We start from the raw sequence: 17,916 nt of genomic DNA, 5'->3' as shown, positions 1-17,916 counted from the left end.
TGTGAGCCGTTTGTTTACATTACGTCACGAGAAGAGTCACCGAGAGGGGACTCGGACAAAAACAACCACGAGACGGAACTTTCGCCGTTCCCGTGTATGTAATCGCTTGTCCACATGGCTTCTGATACAAAAAATCAATTTCACATGAGTGATGCTGCTGTAGATAAAGTTATGGGCGATGTTCAGGACGAAATTTATAAGAAAAAGTACGAGTTGTTGCTGGGAAGGTGCCGCGAAATTGAACAGGTATGTATGTCGAAGGAAATTTGGCGATGAAAGTGACTCACAGAGCGCAATAGAATTCCATACCAAATTGAATGAAAACAGAATCATGTGTATGAAAAAGTTTGATATTTTTTCAGGACAATCACCGCATAGCCTACAGAATTTATAAGATCGAGCAACTAAACAAAGAGACTCGCCACGACAAAAAGTAAAAAATAAATACATATTTATATAAAAGAGCTCACTGTTTTATCTAAATTTTTTAGGATTATAAAGAAGAGACTAGATTTGCATCGGGATGAGTGGCGTGCACCTTATGCCGAAAGGAATGCTGATGCATTGGAAGCAATGCTACCCACTGCTCAGCATACCCTGCCAAGAGCACCATCGCCGCCACAGAAGATCCAGAAATTGAGAATCAACCTTGTGAAGCCGCAGGCCTCGACAAGCAAACAGGCTCCTTTAAAACAACCAGTTGCATCTTCATCTCGAGCTCCTGGCAAGTCTCAAGCAGTGACAAAAGCGCAAGGAGGGAAACCGAAATCTGCAATACCAGCCAAAGTAGCTATTTTTGCCATTTTCTTGGATGGTATAAATTATTTATTAATATAAAATTTTCAGGCTGCGAACCGACCTGTGCAAAATAATTCTAAAGCTTCAACTGGAGGAAAACCTCAGTCACTAATCAGGCCACCAATCCAGTCTCAAGTTCCTGCTACCAAAGTAATTAATTTAATTTTAACTTGTTGTGGTGTTAACAGTTTTTTTTCAGGCTCAAAATAGGAGACAGTCGTCTGAAAAAGGTGGCAAAAGTAAGGCAGCTGCTAAAGATGGTCCAAAGCCAAAGAAACCTAAAGTTGAAAAAGATCCTAACGCGCCCAAAAAACCGGCAAATCCTTTCCTGCAGTTTTGCAAAGAACAACGTCTCCGTACCACTGAACTTATGAGAGAATCACCAGACCTAAATAAAACAGAACTGAATAGAGTCCTTTGCAACCAGTGGAAAACTATGAACCAGGAGGATAAAAAGGTGACATGTTGTTAAGTAGTTGGTATATTTTACTTTACATTATTAATGTTACAGGTTTACTATGACAAGTATGAGCTAGAGAAGCAGCAGTACAGTCTAGAACTGGAAATCTATGATCGGCAAAAAGGACTGATGGGGTCGTTGCCATCAGAGCTCTTTGACCTCCCCTGATGTGCATAACAAGTGATAACATCACTACCCACGCATCATTTGATTCATACCCACACGTGTATTGTGAATTTGTTGGTTGGACAATGACTAGTTCACTAACGTGTTTTGTTCTGTAAGTACAACTTATGGTTAGCATCTATAAAATAGGAAATATTGAATAAATTTTTAAATTTTTAAAACCATATTTTTATTGTGTGGAAGTCAATTTGTCCCATACCAAATCGGATATTTAAACAAACCTTCACATCAAAACAAAAGAAATTGAAGGTTAACAATTATTTAGTCTTGAAATTGTCCTTTTCAATCCTGATAGCGCCCATGGTTGAAATTTCATCTGCTTGCTCAACATGTTGCTGCACACTTGCCACGTTCACCCTCATGAATGGATTTATTTTCTTTTCCTCCCCTGAAATGAGTTTAGATCATTCATAAATAACATTAACCCTCTGAGAAAAATCACCAACCAATTGTTGAGGGAACTGTAGCCTCATTTTTGGCTCGGGTTGCGTCTGCCCAAGAAATTTTCTGTTTGATGTCTTCATTCTGAGGTTCAACATGTGCCGCAAACTTCAAATTTTGCTGGGTATACTCATGCCCACAAAAAACCTCCTACATTAAAATTGTGTTGTGAAATTTACTGTGCAGATGAAATATAAATTTACAGTTTGGTCTGGCAGCTGTCCTAGCACTTCAATCAGGGCCTTGTGCATTTGCACAGGAGTTCCTTCGAAGAAGCGGCCGCACCCAGCAATGAACAAGGTGTCTCCTGGTAATAAAATCATGTTAATTAGATATCGTCGACGAGCACGTTTTCTAACAATGAACCTGTAAATACGCATGGAGGGTCTTCACTTTGGGGGCTCTCGACAAAGTAGCATATGTGCCCTGAGGTGTGGCAAGGGGTAAAGAGACACTTGACCTTGAGCGAGCCTATATTGAAACTGTCTCCGTGAGAAACCTTTTGGTTCAATGCGCCAATCCGATCGTCGCCTCCGACAACCTTCAGTTTCCCAGCAGCGCTCTTGACCAGGTCAACATTGCCTCCAGCATGATCCCTGAAAAAACATTTTCTTAATTTTGCTCAGACCAACTAAATTAAATAAATACCAATGATGATGGGTGGTAAGCACAGTGGTCAAGTTGACGCCTTCCTCCTTGACAGCACTGAGAACTTGTTTCGGCTCAACAGGGTCTACAATAGCTGCTTCTTTTGTGCTCTCATCAACAACCTTTACAGCAGAAATTGTTGAAAACAGTTTGGATGGAAGCATTCCATTTAATTCACCAGGTACATGTAATTGTCTTGAAGCGCAGGTAAGACTCTAACTCTAAAGCCAGAATGCTTCACTGTTTTTGCCATACTGTGAGTTCCTCGAAATCCAACAGATGTCCACTTAGTAACTGAAACGTTTTAATTTTTATTACACAAGAAATAGCCACGATTTTGTTATTTTAACTTAGTGCATTACACAAAGCAATACAAGGTTTATTATAAAAGCAGGGAGTTCAGTGAGTCATGTAAAATTACCTTTGAAGTAAACAGGTGTGAGAGTGTCTACTAATTGGCTTGGCAAATTTCGAACTACAGCTTTGAACATAGCACTTCTTGCAGAAGCAGTTAGGTTACTTTAATTTTCAACTTTGAGGGTTTAAATTAGCCAAATGGATACCTGGAATCAAGTTTGTTGTTTGCACAGTATTAGAAATGCGTGCCACAATTTTTTACATGTGATCATGTCTTGTGTTTTTCAAAACAGAAACAAAAACTTCAAGGGTATTGATATCGTAAAAATGAAACAAATAATATTGTTCTAAGGGCATTGAAGCAAAAACTTCCTACGCAGCGAAAGGTGCACGCAACACAAAACTGAAAGTTATAAAAAGACGCGAAATTTAAGAACAAAATATGATATTATATACTTTTATTATTTTTCAATTAAAACAATTCTAGATTAAATCTCTAGCTGACAAACCTGTGAATCCAATATTTCTCAGAGCGGGAAGAGACAAATTGAAAATCATTAAATGTTATCAGAAAAAATATAAGCACGACGTAATACGACACTGTGCACCCGGCTCCGCTCAAGAGTTGTCAATTTCAATTTGTACCCCGCCCCCGTGGCTGAAGAAGTAAACATTAAACACATGAACCCATTATATGAATGAAAAAAGTCAATGAAGGTCTTTGCGCTCTGCTGCCACCTACAGCATACTGCGCTAATCAAAATAGTATTGCAAATTCTGCTTTCACACTTTTTATGTGCACCGCATCGGGGCTCTGCACAAAATATTATCAATCTTATAATTGACATTGCGGGATTGTGAATGCAATTTAATTTTATTTGAAATTAAAAAATAAAACGATGTTAAAAACGCTCTTAGGGTATTGGTGTGTGCGAATTGAAGGAAAGCATAAATAATATAATTTCCTATATATCAATTTTACTGTGTTTAATATTGCTTTGTGTACAGTAGTTGTAGCAACTACTATGTTTTTTTTTTGAATGAATGTTACTGTATGATTGATTTTTTTTGCAATTGGATGTATGTAATTCGGTACAATTTATTGTGATGAGTTATGTGCATGCCAAAAGTCAAATAAAGATTATTATTATTATTTGAAGTGTGTGAAATAAGTAAAATACGCGCATGCTGCTGGATATATATATAATATAATATGTTTGCAGTTATATAATCTGTTATTCCCTACCCTTATCTGTAATTTCTTCTTCATGATATTGTGCGAATTGCGCCCTGCGGATCCATTTGAATTTGAAACTAAAAATAACGAAATGCTTTGAAAACGAAAGAAAAAGCACTGGCAATTTAAATATGCACTCAAAAAAATTTACACATTATCAGTTAAAACTTGAATTTTAAGCAAACACTTCTACGGAGATATATACAGAAAAGTAAATGGCTTCGCTGAACGTTTGAATCGAGACGGATGTGATATACGTTTAATTTATTCCACCCTAACATGATATCTTCTTCAAAAAACGCATTTTCTTCATCTACGTCAAGCAAAAATAACTTTTTTTAAATTTGTATTTATATATTACATCTAAAGCTCATTTTAAAAGAAAATGACATACTTCTTGTTTTTATTTTTCCGCTGAAGAAAACAATTTTTACAAATCGCTTGGGCCGCATGATTTTATTTTGTTATGAATGTTAAAAAATGTAACAAAAAGGAAAATGCCTCACAGCCTCTAGAACAATTTAAGCACAAAATGATTTAGACTTGTTTAGGCAAATGTAATTTTTATTCAGCCCTCTCCAGCTCCAACCGATAGTCATTATTTTGAGTTGCTTTGTATGAGGTGGTGACAGGGTCTGTCAATAAATGGGCTACGATCACGCCATGGTAGCGACTGGCCATGTGGCCCATTTCTCACCCTCTCTGTTACCTTCTCATTTTTTCGCACGGCGTGCTATAAAAAATTTGCAGCGCACCCCTGCACAAGCAAGCTCGCCTGACGAAGTGGTTTGCCACGAATTGCTATCTAGCAACCTTTTGAAAAAGACACCTATGAAATTTTGACAGAACAGGTTTGAGTGAAAAATTTTGACTTTCACGAATTTATGAATTTGTTGTGAACAATATTTTTTACCAAAGTTACTGCTAAAACTAATTTTTTAACTGTTTGGTAGAATGAGAACTGGCAATTCCCAAGCTTGAATACTATATCGCACACAACCGTCGTATAAAATTAGTTGTACGAATTTGCATAGATATACGAAATGATTAATTATTGATCTTTTGACTCGACATCTAAACGACTCATTCTTTTGTGACAGGAAAATATTAAATCATTACTCACGTTAATTAATCTTAACTCATTTTAGACAAGGACAGTTATATATGCTTTAAACTCTCTTATAATATCATTCTTGAATCTGGTTTTGACGAATATTTGAAATAATGATGAATTGTGTACAACTGGCCCCTCCGCATAAAATAATTAAAAATCATTATGATTTTCAATATATTTCCTTAGTTTATTTGATGCTCCCCAATAACCTACTCTTCGAAAAGTTTATTTTCGGAAGGCATGTATTATATAAAATATGTATTTATTTAGTAGAGATATGCGAAAAGGGCAACTAACAATAAGCTCACATAAAAAACAATGAAACTCCGCAAAAAGACTCTTTCGGTCATAGGATTTAATTGTGTGTTTTTAAGCGGATAATATTAAGCACCAAGTAATAAAACAAAAGTATAAAGAGGGAGTAACTGAACCAGCCCTCTCAATGACAATTCAGTATATTATTCATTATTTCCCATTTATGATTAATGAGTATGCTAAGACGGCTAAGTCCAAAATTCTATAATCTTTCCTTTTCGGTCTTGAAGTTTTAGACTTGAGATGAAGTTAGACAGTGAGAGTCATGCGTCATATATTGTGTCAACGTCAAGAAAACTATACTCTATTTTAAAAGCAAATGTAAAATGATTTTGACGAATTTCTATCAAAGTGTTTGTATGGACAGGAAAACAATTTTTAGAGCCATGGAAACAATTAACCAGCTCAAATCCACCAAGCAAAGAGTGTTTTTTTTAGCTCAACTGTTGCTCTCTGCTAGCCGTTATCAAACCCATTTCTCTTTTGCTGCCCAAATGACGTCCAAACATTTTTATTCTCACCACGCTCACCACCAAGAGCCAAGCAAATATGCAATTATTTTTGTGTGCCGAGTGTGGTACGGAAAAAGCTGCGGCAGCGCATTATAACACCTCGTTTGCGCAAATACACAAAAGCAGTGAACGGATTCCCTTGGCACGTCAGAGGATAGAAGCAAAAGATGCTCTTGACGCTCGCTCCTTTTCCCCACAGACGCCTTGGTTTATTTATGGACGTTTCTCATTTGCCGGTTGTCATCAGCCGCCCCCGCCGCCTCCGAGCGGGGGCGGTGGTGGCGAGGGACGTGAAAAATACGTTTCGCCATCTGGATCATTCCAAATTTTTAGCATCGTTTAAGCCACACGATTTAATTACATTACCTAAAGATAAAAAAATCCGCATTTAGGTAATTTAAAATCTTTTTTATGCTATTCAGATGTATTATGGTACCCTGTTGCGTCAGAAATAATAAAATGTTAGCTGATGATGGTCTGGAACTCTAGATTGTTGACTAATAAGCGTGCTTTTGATTACAACATGCACACTATATGATTCGACTCATCTTGATCTCCCTCAGTGATTTATGGGGGCATAACCCTTTTCAACCCCCTGCTTTAATTTCTAAAGTAAAATTGTCCTGAATTTTTTTCACTCCACATTAAGTTATTAAATAAGCTAAAACCTACAATTAACAGCTAACCATTGGCTGTTCTTACGGCAACAAGACGAGATTTATATAGTGATAAAAAAATGAAAGGTTTTTATATTATTCTAGTTTCAAACGACGAAATTCCTTTAAAACGAAAACGAGCACTTCTCTGAGATTTTCACAAATGTTCACACATGCTCTATTGTGACTACTTTTGAAGGTAGTTTCTTATTTAAAAATTTCACTAGTTTAAAGTAACGAAATTATCCCGAAATTATCAGAAAATTGCCCATAATACCCGTTGATCTTGCTTTTTAGCTTTCATTTTGGTGTTGATTTCTATCCGAGTTAGTAGAAGGAATGGAATGAACACCTTTTTTGAACGTTTATGCACAAGGACGATGTAATATATTTCGTCTTCAAAAGTATCCGAAAGAGCCCTGTAAACCCGATAAAATGTTGACGATTTTTCTTCTTATAATAAGTGGAAATATTAATGATTTTGCTTTACATCAAACCAAAAACCATTCCACGACTCGTTCCTTTTCTCCTAAATTATTTTTATCTTACTCTTTAAGCTTAACTATCTTTAAATTAATTTGTGGTAAATTAGAAGCAAGAACTGGGTAATTTATAAGCTATTTGGTTCTCTATACTTTCTACAAAATATTAAAAATAAACTGTCAACTATCATACATACTATCACCGGTCTTTCAAAATTTTCTTTTTAACCATTTTATTTTTATGATAAGAATTCAACAAATAATGTTAACAAATAATCCAACCTTTTAGCTGACCTTAAATGTTAAATTCCCTGACTCGTCTCCATGTTTCACGACCCTGAGGGCTGCTCGAGTGTGCGTTTAGCGAGTGTGTGTGCACATGCACCGCACGCGCTGCGTCCCCGCCGCTCGCTGGTGGGCTGATGCGCGGCGCGAGTGGCAGGCTTGTATGGGCTGGGAGCGCTACTGCCGCGCGGAAAGCAGTCGGTCGACAGTCAGTCACGCCGGAGAGACCGGCCCGTACGGAGGCAGCGCACTACCTGTCGTCGAGGCCGGGCGCCATTCACGTGCGTCGTCAACACCAACAGGCAGTCACAGCTCTCGGGCGCGACAACCACGCGATTTTCCGGCAAAGCCAAAGCGTCCCCTCCGCCCCAAAATGCCGCCGGCGGCAGGTCCTCAGCAGCAGGCCGAGTGAGCAAGCAGTCTGCACTGACCGTGTCCGCCGCGATGAAGCTGAAGGAGCGCGTGGCCATCGGCGCCGGAATCGGCGTCACGTTGTTCACTCTGATCCTGGTGGTCGACCTGCAGATGGGCCTGTCCGGCAAGCACTCGGCCCTGCTCTACAGCCACGGCAAGGTCAAGTTCGCCAACCAGAATGCGCCGTTCGGCTACAAGACCCGCTTCCTCCAGCGCAGCGCCAATGTGTCCAAGGAGGCGTCCGCACAGGCCTCTGACAACCAGGGCGGCACCAGCAACGGCACCGGCGGCGGACGCGTCGGCCGCGCCGACACCAACGAGCTGAAGAAGACGCCGCCTGACAACTTCAGTGACCTGGTCGAGTACCTGGTCGTCCTCAAGAAGAAAGACACTTCTGCTGTCAGCAAGGACAGAGGACCGACCCTGGGGCAGATCCATAGAGTCAAGCCAAGGTTAGTGCCTCGCTTTTATTTTTTTTGGGGAAAAATACAGATTATCCTCCTCCTATTTATGGAAGGAAAGGTGAATTATAAGGGTTTAAATTTCATGGTTTGCTTACCGTCACCATTCAAAATAGCAAGAACAAACAACGGTTCTCCTCTGTTAAATAATTTAAAATGTTTAATTTACTAACATTAACTGTGCACTCTAAGCATGATGCTCTCTACTCTACGGGTATTTTGAATTGCACGTACCTGCTTCTTGTATCGGACAAGGAGGCTTTATTCCCAATATGTATTAAATTATTACGCTGGATACGACAAAAATAATTAAATTTATACCAAGATTCGAATCTCGTAAACACAGTCTCGTGGTTGATTAAATAAATATCGTTTTATCAGCCTGTTGCCACACCAAACAGTCACATTTATGAGTGATAAACAGTTTCAAAATAAGCTTTTTTACTGTTTTCCGTATTTTTAGGGAAATCTTGCAAGAATGACGATTTCCAATATTTTTCATATAATCTTTTCTATAAGATTTTGCCAAAAAATACTTACGTGTTGTTGAATTGCAGTTAATGAAGCTTTTTATCGTTGCATTCATTTGCATGGTTATCTGGTGTCAATATTAACTCTTTTTTTATCTAAAATACGTCATAATATATACCAACATAATTATAATATGTGCGTCGTATTGGCCTATGAGTCACTTTTGACAAAATGAACGTCGAAGCAAAGGAAAAGTGTAAATAGGTAGAGTATATTATAGCTTTCAATGTTTACCACGCCTGCTGGACAAACGAAGGAGACTACAGGAATATTTTGAATTAACACGTTGTTGCCAATGTTGGAACTGCGGCTCTGTATAATTTTTTTAAACGCACGCAGTCGGCGAAAATAAAACTTTCGTCAGCATTTTTCCACACTACGCGTCGCTGGAAGAGGCGAAATTTGCATTTTGTGTTTGTTTTGTTTGGCCAAACAGCAGCTTGGTCGCGTAGGACAGATTGTCAAACAAAAATGGCCATGGATGCGTTCTCGTTTCAAGAGTGCCAAACAAAACTCGCAATTTTGCACTGCTAGGCACATTGGTGCGCGTTATTTTAATTGCATATTATTGTGTGCCCCCGTGCGCATTCTTTCATCAAAGCTTTTGTGCCGAGCTCCGTTTGAAAAGGTGAAAAACGCGCAGAACAAAGGCATTCCTCTCTGGAGCAGAACATAAAAACAGGCAAATGAAAATAAAATTTTGTTTATGATTAATGTATAGGCATACACTTCAGTGAGTGCTTTTTCTGCAGTTGACAAAATTATCGGCTAGGTAGAATAAACCAAGATTTTTTCGGCCTGTGTTGGATTGATAGTTTCTCAATGGTGCCCACAAAAAGGCTTTTTCTCAACTTAAAGCAGGATGATATTTTTCGGAAAATTAGCAAATTAATTTTTTATGTTCATTCAGAAAGCAAAAAAAATTGTGGTTCTATTTATAAGCTAGTCAAATTGAATTCATAGTTTCATTTTTATGTTACTAACAACTAAAATGTATCGTGTGTTTTGATTTCAATCTCGTTAGAGATAGCGGAATGACGATTAAATTAGAAAAGTCATTGTTCTTCAGAAAAGAATTGCCGTTTTTGGGAAACATTCTTTCAACAGAAATCAAAGTTTGTCCTAAAAAGCGTGAAAGCATTTTGAAATTTCCAGTTCCAACACTTATTAAAATTATCAAACCAACACAATTTACGACAAAAGTCTAATCTCGATCTTGAAAAAATTATGCGCAAAAAGGAAATTCCCATAACTTCCTGGTGGGTTGGTTAGAATAAAAATAGAAATTGAATAAAAAAAATTCGGGATAAAAAATCTGACTGGCTTCTTAATAGGATTGCTGATCTGAGGTAAGCCGGCGGGGTGGAATCCACGCTGTGCGACGAATTTGCAAGTCAATAAAGTCTAATTTGGCTGTCATCGTCCAACGTGTGAGTGGCCCAATCAATCTCCGTCGCGCCAGCATTTAAACGATTTAAATATTTGATTGGACCTAAGGACCGAAAGTCGCAACGACTTGAACTTTGGCCCGGAGCGTCAGCATTGTTCGCAGGGCGTAATAGTGAATTCTAGCAGGGCTGACGCTGCAGCGCAAATAGCTGGTGGTAGAAAAAAGGAAGGGAAATCAGGCCCAGGCTGCCGCTGGAAGGGTAGGTGGTGTTTTCGGCGTTGCAGCAGCACTTATCAGGCACTTAAAACAGGAAATGTTTATGGGGTGTAATCTTTTCCTGCCTGCGGTGGTTTCCTTCGGAGGCCGAAATTGCCTGAGCACTATTTCGCCCTCGCACTTCATCGCCCCGCGCGCTGTTTTTACACATTTTTATTATATCGCCCGACGAGCGTAGCAGCAAGCCCGGCCGCTTACAGCACACACACGCGATAACCTTGCCGCTGTGGGTTATACGGCGGGACATATTGTGTCTGATTTAGGGAGGCAATCTTGTCTGTCCGACCTCCTCTCGCTTACTCCCAAAGCAAACCAGATTTACCGAGATGCGATGCCGCCGCCGCTCCACCAAAAGCAAACGAGAATCGCTCGCATCGCACGCATTTGCCTTACCAACCAACAACTCTATCCGTTTGCTCCGAATATTTATTTGCATTATCGCCACTTCCTGCCTGCATAATTTGCGCGTCTTTCCTCTTACCAATTCTTGCCTGCGATCGGTTCAAAATATAAATAATTCTCATATATAATAACAAGCTCTAAAATTATGATCAGTTTTTTAAATGTATTATTGATGTAGGGAATGGTCAAATATCTGGTAAGATGAAATCGATAGCATGTGAGTTTTTGTTAAATGGTTTCACAGGGAGAGTGAATGGTATATTATGGTTCAAAGATTTTCAACGCCTGCATTGACACAGAAAAATAACTTGTATTTTTTATGGGACATTTTGGTACTGTGATTTTCTATTTAAAGTTTGTTCCTTGTCGCTAAAAAAAACTATATATTATAAATATTTTTATTTGATTTTTAGTTACAAAATCAATCAGTTCCGCTTTGGAAACGTAGCAGAAAATTATCCTCAAAGGTATATTTTCTACAAATCTAATTATAAAGAAAATTAATGACATTTAATTACTTACACAAGGCTGTCCAAATTGTTTTTACCGGAGAGAAACAATTAGGCAAAGCAATCAATCCCACCGCAAAAATATCGTTTCCCCCTAAAGCATTTGGGTGGTCGCGATGAAGGCTTTCGGCATCTAATGAGATTTATCCTGGTAGCCTAAATCAATATTTCCCTCCCACATTTGCGACGTTTTCGCTGAAAAAGCGCTCAGCAGTTACATAATCCACTTTTTCCGCTTTCATTGCTGCTGCTTTTTTCGCAACAAAATCAGCTTTCAAGACACGCACGAGACTGAGCCCAGACAAGTGCAGTTGTCCACTGAGCCCGCGTTCAACTTTGACAGAGACAAGGATACGCGCTGATCTGATCCAATAAAATTAATTCCAGAGTCGCCGCTGTGCCGATGATTGCCATCAAGGCCAGTCGGGGACACATCTCTGCGATGATATTTATTTCGCTCGCGCGTCAGGGGCCCCTTGTATATATATGTACATTAAGCGAGCGCCAATTATTTGGGCTACTGGTTCCTCGGCCGGTCACTGCCACTCGCTTCGAATTTGATCCCGCTGCGTCGAAAGCAAGAGTTTTGTGCTCTTATTCTTGTCATTCACGCTCTTCTGCCTGCACAGAAGTTAATTCGAGCCTTCCGTTTTTCACCCAATAACAACTTTTACTCTTCAAACATTGTGTTCCGCAAAAAGTTTAGTACCTCCCGGTGAGCACAGTGAGCGGCTTTTTCCTTTAAACGGTAGCGACGCACTTCTCTCTTTGCCGCGCGTTCGAATTTTCTGGCACGACGTGCTTTCATTAGCGCCTCGGCACTTCAAAATAAACAAAACGGTCGAAAAAGTCGTGATATGTCGCTAAAGGGTGACGCTGCATACTCTCTTGCTACAAACTCAAAGTAGTGGAACTTTAGTTTGCATTCATCAAAATTTGTTTAAAATATATAAACTTGACTAAACGAGACAATCGAATTTTTGCTACTGTTTTGTATTTAAAATTTCAAGTATATGCCATGTTAATGATTTTTTTATTCAATGTACTCGCATTCCTCACTTTATCTTAAGTCTTTATTACACATTAAATTAATCTGAATTTAGCTTCCTGGTTCAAGCCAGTGTAATTTTGTGGCACTAAAAGGACTCGTTTTTTCACCCGGTAAAATTGTGCAAACTAAACTTCAGTCAGATCACTTAGCCACTTGGTTACGAGCAAGGTCTCTAGTTACGAGTGAGCTCACTCAGAAAAGGACTATCTCCGTCGACAATCAAACATCGTTGTTGTGACTTCAGAGCATTGCTTCAAAGCAGTAAAATAGCCGTAACACAAATAATAAATGAAGGAGCGGAGGTACTACATGCAGCACTGAATCGGAATTCTCATGTTATTGAACAAGATACTACATCAAAATGGTCCAACAATATTTTGATGATTTAAACTGTTGTTTTTCCTCCGCTCTCGCTGCTGAGAGTTTTTATACGTCACGCCGAGACCCGCAAACTGCCGACTCTTTTCTCTAATTCAGTTGGCCGTGCCGTACAGTGCGTTTGATAGGGCAAACATCGCGATAAGTTATCTCAAGTTGAGCGCGACGCAGCATCAACACTCACACAGACTAAGGCGACCGAATCAAATGACGATAATGGCGTGCGGCTCGGGGAAACGGTGCTCGCAAAAAGCGGTCGTGCGCTGTCGATCACAGTTGTGTGCGGCTTTTTGCTCACTGATCCGTATTATCGACGCGGCCGAATTATATAAAAATTATTCGCAGCAGCAGCAGCAGTGAAAGTGCATGAGCCAGATTTACTTTCACTGCAGCGCGCGCGTACGCCGACGGTTCGCTCGCCCAGTTCAAGGGTATACTATAAAGGGTGGAGTCTTGCGGACGACGGAATCATTTCTGCCGCTCCGCTTCATAAGTAAGAGATTACTTTGGCGCGCACGTCGTCCTCAGCGGAAGTTCGCAGAGGTATTTTTGTTGCACGCACGATTTAATGTTTCATGTTCAAGTACAGCATGATTGGAGCTTTCTGCTTCAGAGAGCGTTCAACTTTATTGCAAAATGTTTTGCTTTCATGCATTTTAGGTTAAGTTATATCTCAGTGAATCAAAACCTTTTGTTCCCCATTATTTAAAAACCCCGATAATTTTGGTCTACGAATAAAAATAAAAATTGTGAATGCATTTTATTACTTCTCAATTTGGCAATTTCTTCGAATTAATATTTTCAAACTTTTTCAAATATGATTTCTATAAATCAATTGTTCTGAAATTTCCTTAGTCATATAATTTTTAACAATATCAATTAATGAAGATTGAGATTTATAATAACAATAATAATCAATGAACTGGTTTTCAAAGCTGATTGAATTGAACTTGTTTATATCAGTACTTGAAATGTTTTATTTTTTTTATTTAACATAAAATAATTACAGTAATTATTGCATCTATTTACCAGTGGTTTATAGGCAGAATATAGAACAAAAATATGATGGTACAACTATCAATTCTGTTACAAAAAATACTATATAGACGAGATCCTAATTTATGAGTTATAGTTACGATCACCATCAAAATAGCAAACGAAATAAAGTAAAAAATTAATTAAATGATTTCACGTGCAATCAAAAGTGAAACTGAAGAGTGCGCTGTCTTATTTCATCCGTACATCTCCTCAAACTTTTTAATTTAGTGGGAGCATCTCTCAATAAAATTGGAAATTGGGCACACAAAAACGCGCCGCACCCAGACAGAAGCACACATGCCTAATAAACTTAATGGCCAGAGAGGCATTCAAGCGGCGCTCATTGCCCGCAATAATAACACACTAATAATGTTATGCGAGCGACGGACTATTTGCCGCGCTGCTGAACCAATGAATGCTGCAGATTAACGCGCCCGTTTATTTTTTCTTTCTAATCGTGCGCCGGATATAAAATGCGCACATACTACACGGAACATGGCAGGTAAAAGTGCTCCTCTGGCAACAGTAAGGCGGCTTAGCTGCGTTTTGTTTTTGCATTGGTTAGCGGCCGCTAATGAGAGGACCGCAGATTGATTGCGAGCAAAGAAAGCGAATTGGGCCGACCGAGTGGAAATATTTAATAACGTGCTGCCAACAGCAAGTGTAGACTTTTTTAAATTAAACAATGGGCCGATAGCTCTCTTCGTTGCAAAACGAGCAATGACGGCAAGGAAGCGTTTTTGCAAAGCAAGCCTAAATATAAGTTGTTCACCTTGCCTGGATTTTTGGTGCTATGAATGAATAATTATAGCTTATGTGGATCATGTTGTTTGTACATTAAGTGTTCCAACAGGAATTACACACCTCACACACGCTAAAGAAACGTTTAATATTTTTTGTCAAATTAAAGAGTTATTTTTGATATGGAAGTATTTTTTTTATTAATAATCATTAAATTTTTATTTTGCGCCGAGAATAAGTTAAAATTTACTCTTGAATGCTTTTCCGCAAAACTTCAAAACTTTCTAGACCATTATTATATGAAGGTAGGTATAGCATCTCTGGTCAACCTGTAATTGGGAGTTTACGTACAAATTTTTTCAGCTCCGCTGGAAAAGACTTTTTATGCAAACGATCCGCCGGTTTGCGGCTGGCCGTGAATGGCTGCCGGCTCGACGGTGTCTGTCTGACCCAGAAGACAGGCAATCAGGCAGCAAGAGTGTATGAAAAGCCAATGGGGCGTGGATAGAAGGGTTTTTCGCCGAGCAAACTGAACGCCCCCATGTACTCTAGGTATTTTTGTGCGCAGCACATAACAGCGAATTATCCGGTTTAGCAAGTGAAAGAGTCGTTTCTGCACACGGAGGGTACATACGGAGGATGCGGAGCGCGGCTCATTATGGAGCAGCCGCCCCGGCAGCTCTATTATGGCTTTGATGAGGCCACCGTGCACTCTCGCCGGGGCCAAGTGTTTATCCAAGCCATTACGAGGAGATAAGCTAGTAACGAGAGACGCTTTGCTGTGTCACATTCACCACGGAAAATGGAATAATAAATTGTTATATCTGTGTGCTTTGCTGAGAAAATGCATGCGTGGTTGCTCCGAGAAAGCGATCCCATTTCCAACGTCACCAATGACAATAGACTCAGATGTTGAACAACACATTTAAGACTTTCCATTTTTTAAGTAGATTATAATTTTCTTAATTATTATATTGAAACCCATACACTAATAGTTACATTAAGCCAAATTATTGTAAAAATTCGTGATTTACAAAATCAATGAACTCGCTAATGAGATTGAACTGAAAATCAGAATTTTTAAAATTGTTAGTGAAAATGTTCAATATGAGGTTTCCAAATAACGGATCCTTCAACATTTGACTTTCGTCATACAACAAAAAACAAAGTTCCACGAAATAATTTGTTTGACATCTTGCTTCTCGACAAATTGCTAGAGTTAAGAAAATAATGAACCATTAGTAAAACTGCTTCATTTAGTTTAATAGTCCAAACTCGCGCTTTTATCAGTTGCTCTCTGGAAAATGTGCACCAGCAGTGGCAATAATTACAGTTTTGCAGGGAAACTTTTGGTCCAAGAGACGCGATAAAGACTCGGCATTTATTTTTTCCTTCAAAGGGCCTGGAATTAATGTAAGCATGCCGCTTTTCACCATTTTAACTGACTCCCCACGTACGCGAGAGGAGCAGATAAGAGAGCGGCAAAAGTTGCACGAGCATGAACGCCGTGTAATTAAAACGGCGGGGTGAGCAGCGCGCATATCTAACATTAATTAATTAAGACGTGTCGTCCCGTGCATCCCGATGAGTTTTTCGCGAAGTGAGATGAGGCTCAATTGGTATCAGCACCGAGAGGACGTTGCAGCTGCCGTGATGTCATGCCCTCTTGTGCGTTATAGGGAGCTTGTTAACCCTCATCATGTTCTCCCGCTCACACACACAATTTTATGCCCCCCGCCGCCGATATTACAGCAGCTCGCATGGCCTCAATTGGACGACGGGTAAAATGCAAGTCTCTTGTCCCCAGGAAATTAATTTAAGGATTGTTCCGTTGAGCTGTAAAATTTTCATTGCATGGCAAATGAGGCGGATTGAGAGCAGCGACAATTAGCTAACAGCAGCAGCACATTTTGAGCTAGGTATTTCAGGTCAGAGCAGAGAAAAATTTGATGGACGACCTAAATTGTTTATATGACATGCATTTTTGTTCAAACTCATTTGAGGCACTGTGGTTTTCTTTAACTTTTATTGTCGTAGCATTCTAAATTATTATTAAATCATAAGTCTAAAAATAAAGAATGAGTGAATTAGTCTTTGGAAAACGGAGATTGCATAAAATAAGTTAATATCTGAAATGAGCACTCTTTCGCAGTGACTGGTATTGCTCCACTTTGTTCGATATTAATTCAGAATAAACATAATACTAATTTGCAAGCAATAAAAATGCATGAATTACCGCTTTTCCCCTTGAGGAAATTCAAATTTCGAAGAAATAACAGACTGATGATACGTGGAGGGTATTTCCTGAAACGCCGGAAACAAATAAAGCTGGCCGCGTTATTTGGTATCGAAAAACCATTAAGTCTATATCATGCTGGGGGATGCACAAATTGCTTCCATTTTGTGTCATTCCGCTCTGTTTTCTCCGCTGGGATTGTAACATTTTATTACTTTTGAGACGACCTACACCATGCAAGATATAACCTGTCAATAGATGTCTGTATGTAAATGAGGAGTAGGGGACAAGCGTATAAATAAAGCGCGCCTGCTCATATTCTTTATCATTCTGATTCTGAGTTTGCTACCTGGCCACTCTTGTTAGTTGGCCAGAGCAGGAGCTCATACAGCTCAGCCAAGTTAGTTTCATTTTCCCCAAACCCTAACTTGCAATCGGCAAGGGGAAACCGACCTGCGGTTTCCTCTGTACAGCCCGGCTGTTCGTCAAACTGTTTATCCGGTTGACGCCGATTGCAAGAGTCCCTTACTTTAATCCGCGCGACCGGTCGACTTTCCCAAGTCGTCGTCGGAGTGCCCGTCACACGTTAGCTTTTCATTAGTATTTGAACCTAAACCCCTAGACTAACCGGTAGGCCGCTTCAGTGGGGGCTCGGCCTATTAAAAATACTTAACAAAAGTTAATTCCCGACCCGATATAAGATCTAACAAGAACCTAAATTAGGATTCCCTTGCGCTAGGTCGGTTTAGCTTTATTCCAAATAAAGTTAGGCAAAAATAAAATCGGAAATCGCGTTAAAGTAGAGATTTTTGCAATCACCATGTCCAGCTCCAAAGAATTAGGTGCCATTTTTGGTCAACCTAATCCAGAACCAGAAACGCTTGAGATAGAAATAGCAGAAGAACTGCAAGACTTCGCTATCGTCAAATTTCAAATTCCCAGCCTTCGCGGAATGTGCGAGAACGCGTTGATGACGGACGCGCTGTCCGAAGAGAATC

At 39.5% G+C, this 17,916-nt stretch overlaps 3 protein-coding genes across 4 annotated transcripts in view; 2 read left to right on the top strand and 1 right to left on the bottom strand.

Annotated features, from left to right (window-relative positions):
• The first annotated feature begins 15 nt into the window (after positions 1-15).
• On the top strand, positions 16-1,608 carry LOC135938440 (uncharacterized). Its single transcript, XM_065482078.1, has 6 exons — positions 16-246; positions 363-433; positions 492-786; positions 847-948; positions 998-1,255; positions 1,310-1,608. Exons 1-6 carry the CDS (start codon positions 115-117, stop codon positions 1,424-1,426), a joined length of 975 nt encoding a protein of 324 aa, XP_065338150.1. The 5' UTR covers positions 16-114; the 3' UTR covers positions 1,427-1,608.
• tzn (tenzing norgay) lies at positions 1,589-3,559 on the bottom strand. Of its 2 annotated transcripts, XM_065482080.1 has the most exons (8): positions 3,400-3,556; positions 2,955-3,096; positions 2,712-2,827; positions 2,534-2,655; positions 2,252-2,481; positions 2,089-2,192; positions 1,891-2,035; positions 1,589-1,832 (listed from the first exon to the last, which is right to left on the bottom strand). In XM_065482080.1, exons 2-8 carry the CDS (start codon positions 3,022-3,024, stop codon positions 1,702-1,704), a joined length of 918 nt encoding a protein of 305 aa, XP_065338152.1. In that variant the 5' UTR covers positions 3,025-3,096; positions 3,400-3,556; the 3' UTR covers positions 1,589-1,701. The 2 variants fall into 2 exon arrangements, with proteins under 2 accessions (XP_065338152.1, XP_065338153.1); XM_065482081.1 differs by lacking the exon at positions 2,955-3,096 and having other exon boundaries at positions 3,400-3,559.
• A 4,108-nt stretch (positions 3,560-7,667) lies between these two features.
• LOC135940952 (extracellular serine/threonine protein CG31145) overlaps positions 7,668-17,916 on the top strand; it is a 74,341-nt gene continuing 64,092 nt past the window's right edge. The window contains exon 1 of the mRNA XM_065486106.1: positions 7,668-8,357. Within this exon, the coding sequence (XP_065342178.1) occupies positions 7,936-8,357 (422 nt within the window). The 5' untranslated portion in view covers positions 7,668-7,935. The remainder of the gene's footprint in view (positions 8,358-17,916) is intronic.

This window comes from Cloeon dipterum, chromosome 3, assembly GCF_949628265.1.
Source record: "Cloeon dipterum chromosome 3, ieCloDipt1.1, whole genome shotgun sequence".
NCBI lineage: Eukaryota > Metazoa > Arthropoda > Insecta > Ephemeroptera > Baetidae > Cloeon > Cloeon dipterum.
This window is presented reverse-complemented; position numbering and strand designations above follow the sequence as displayed.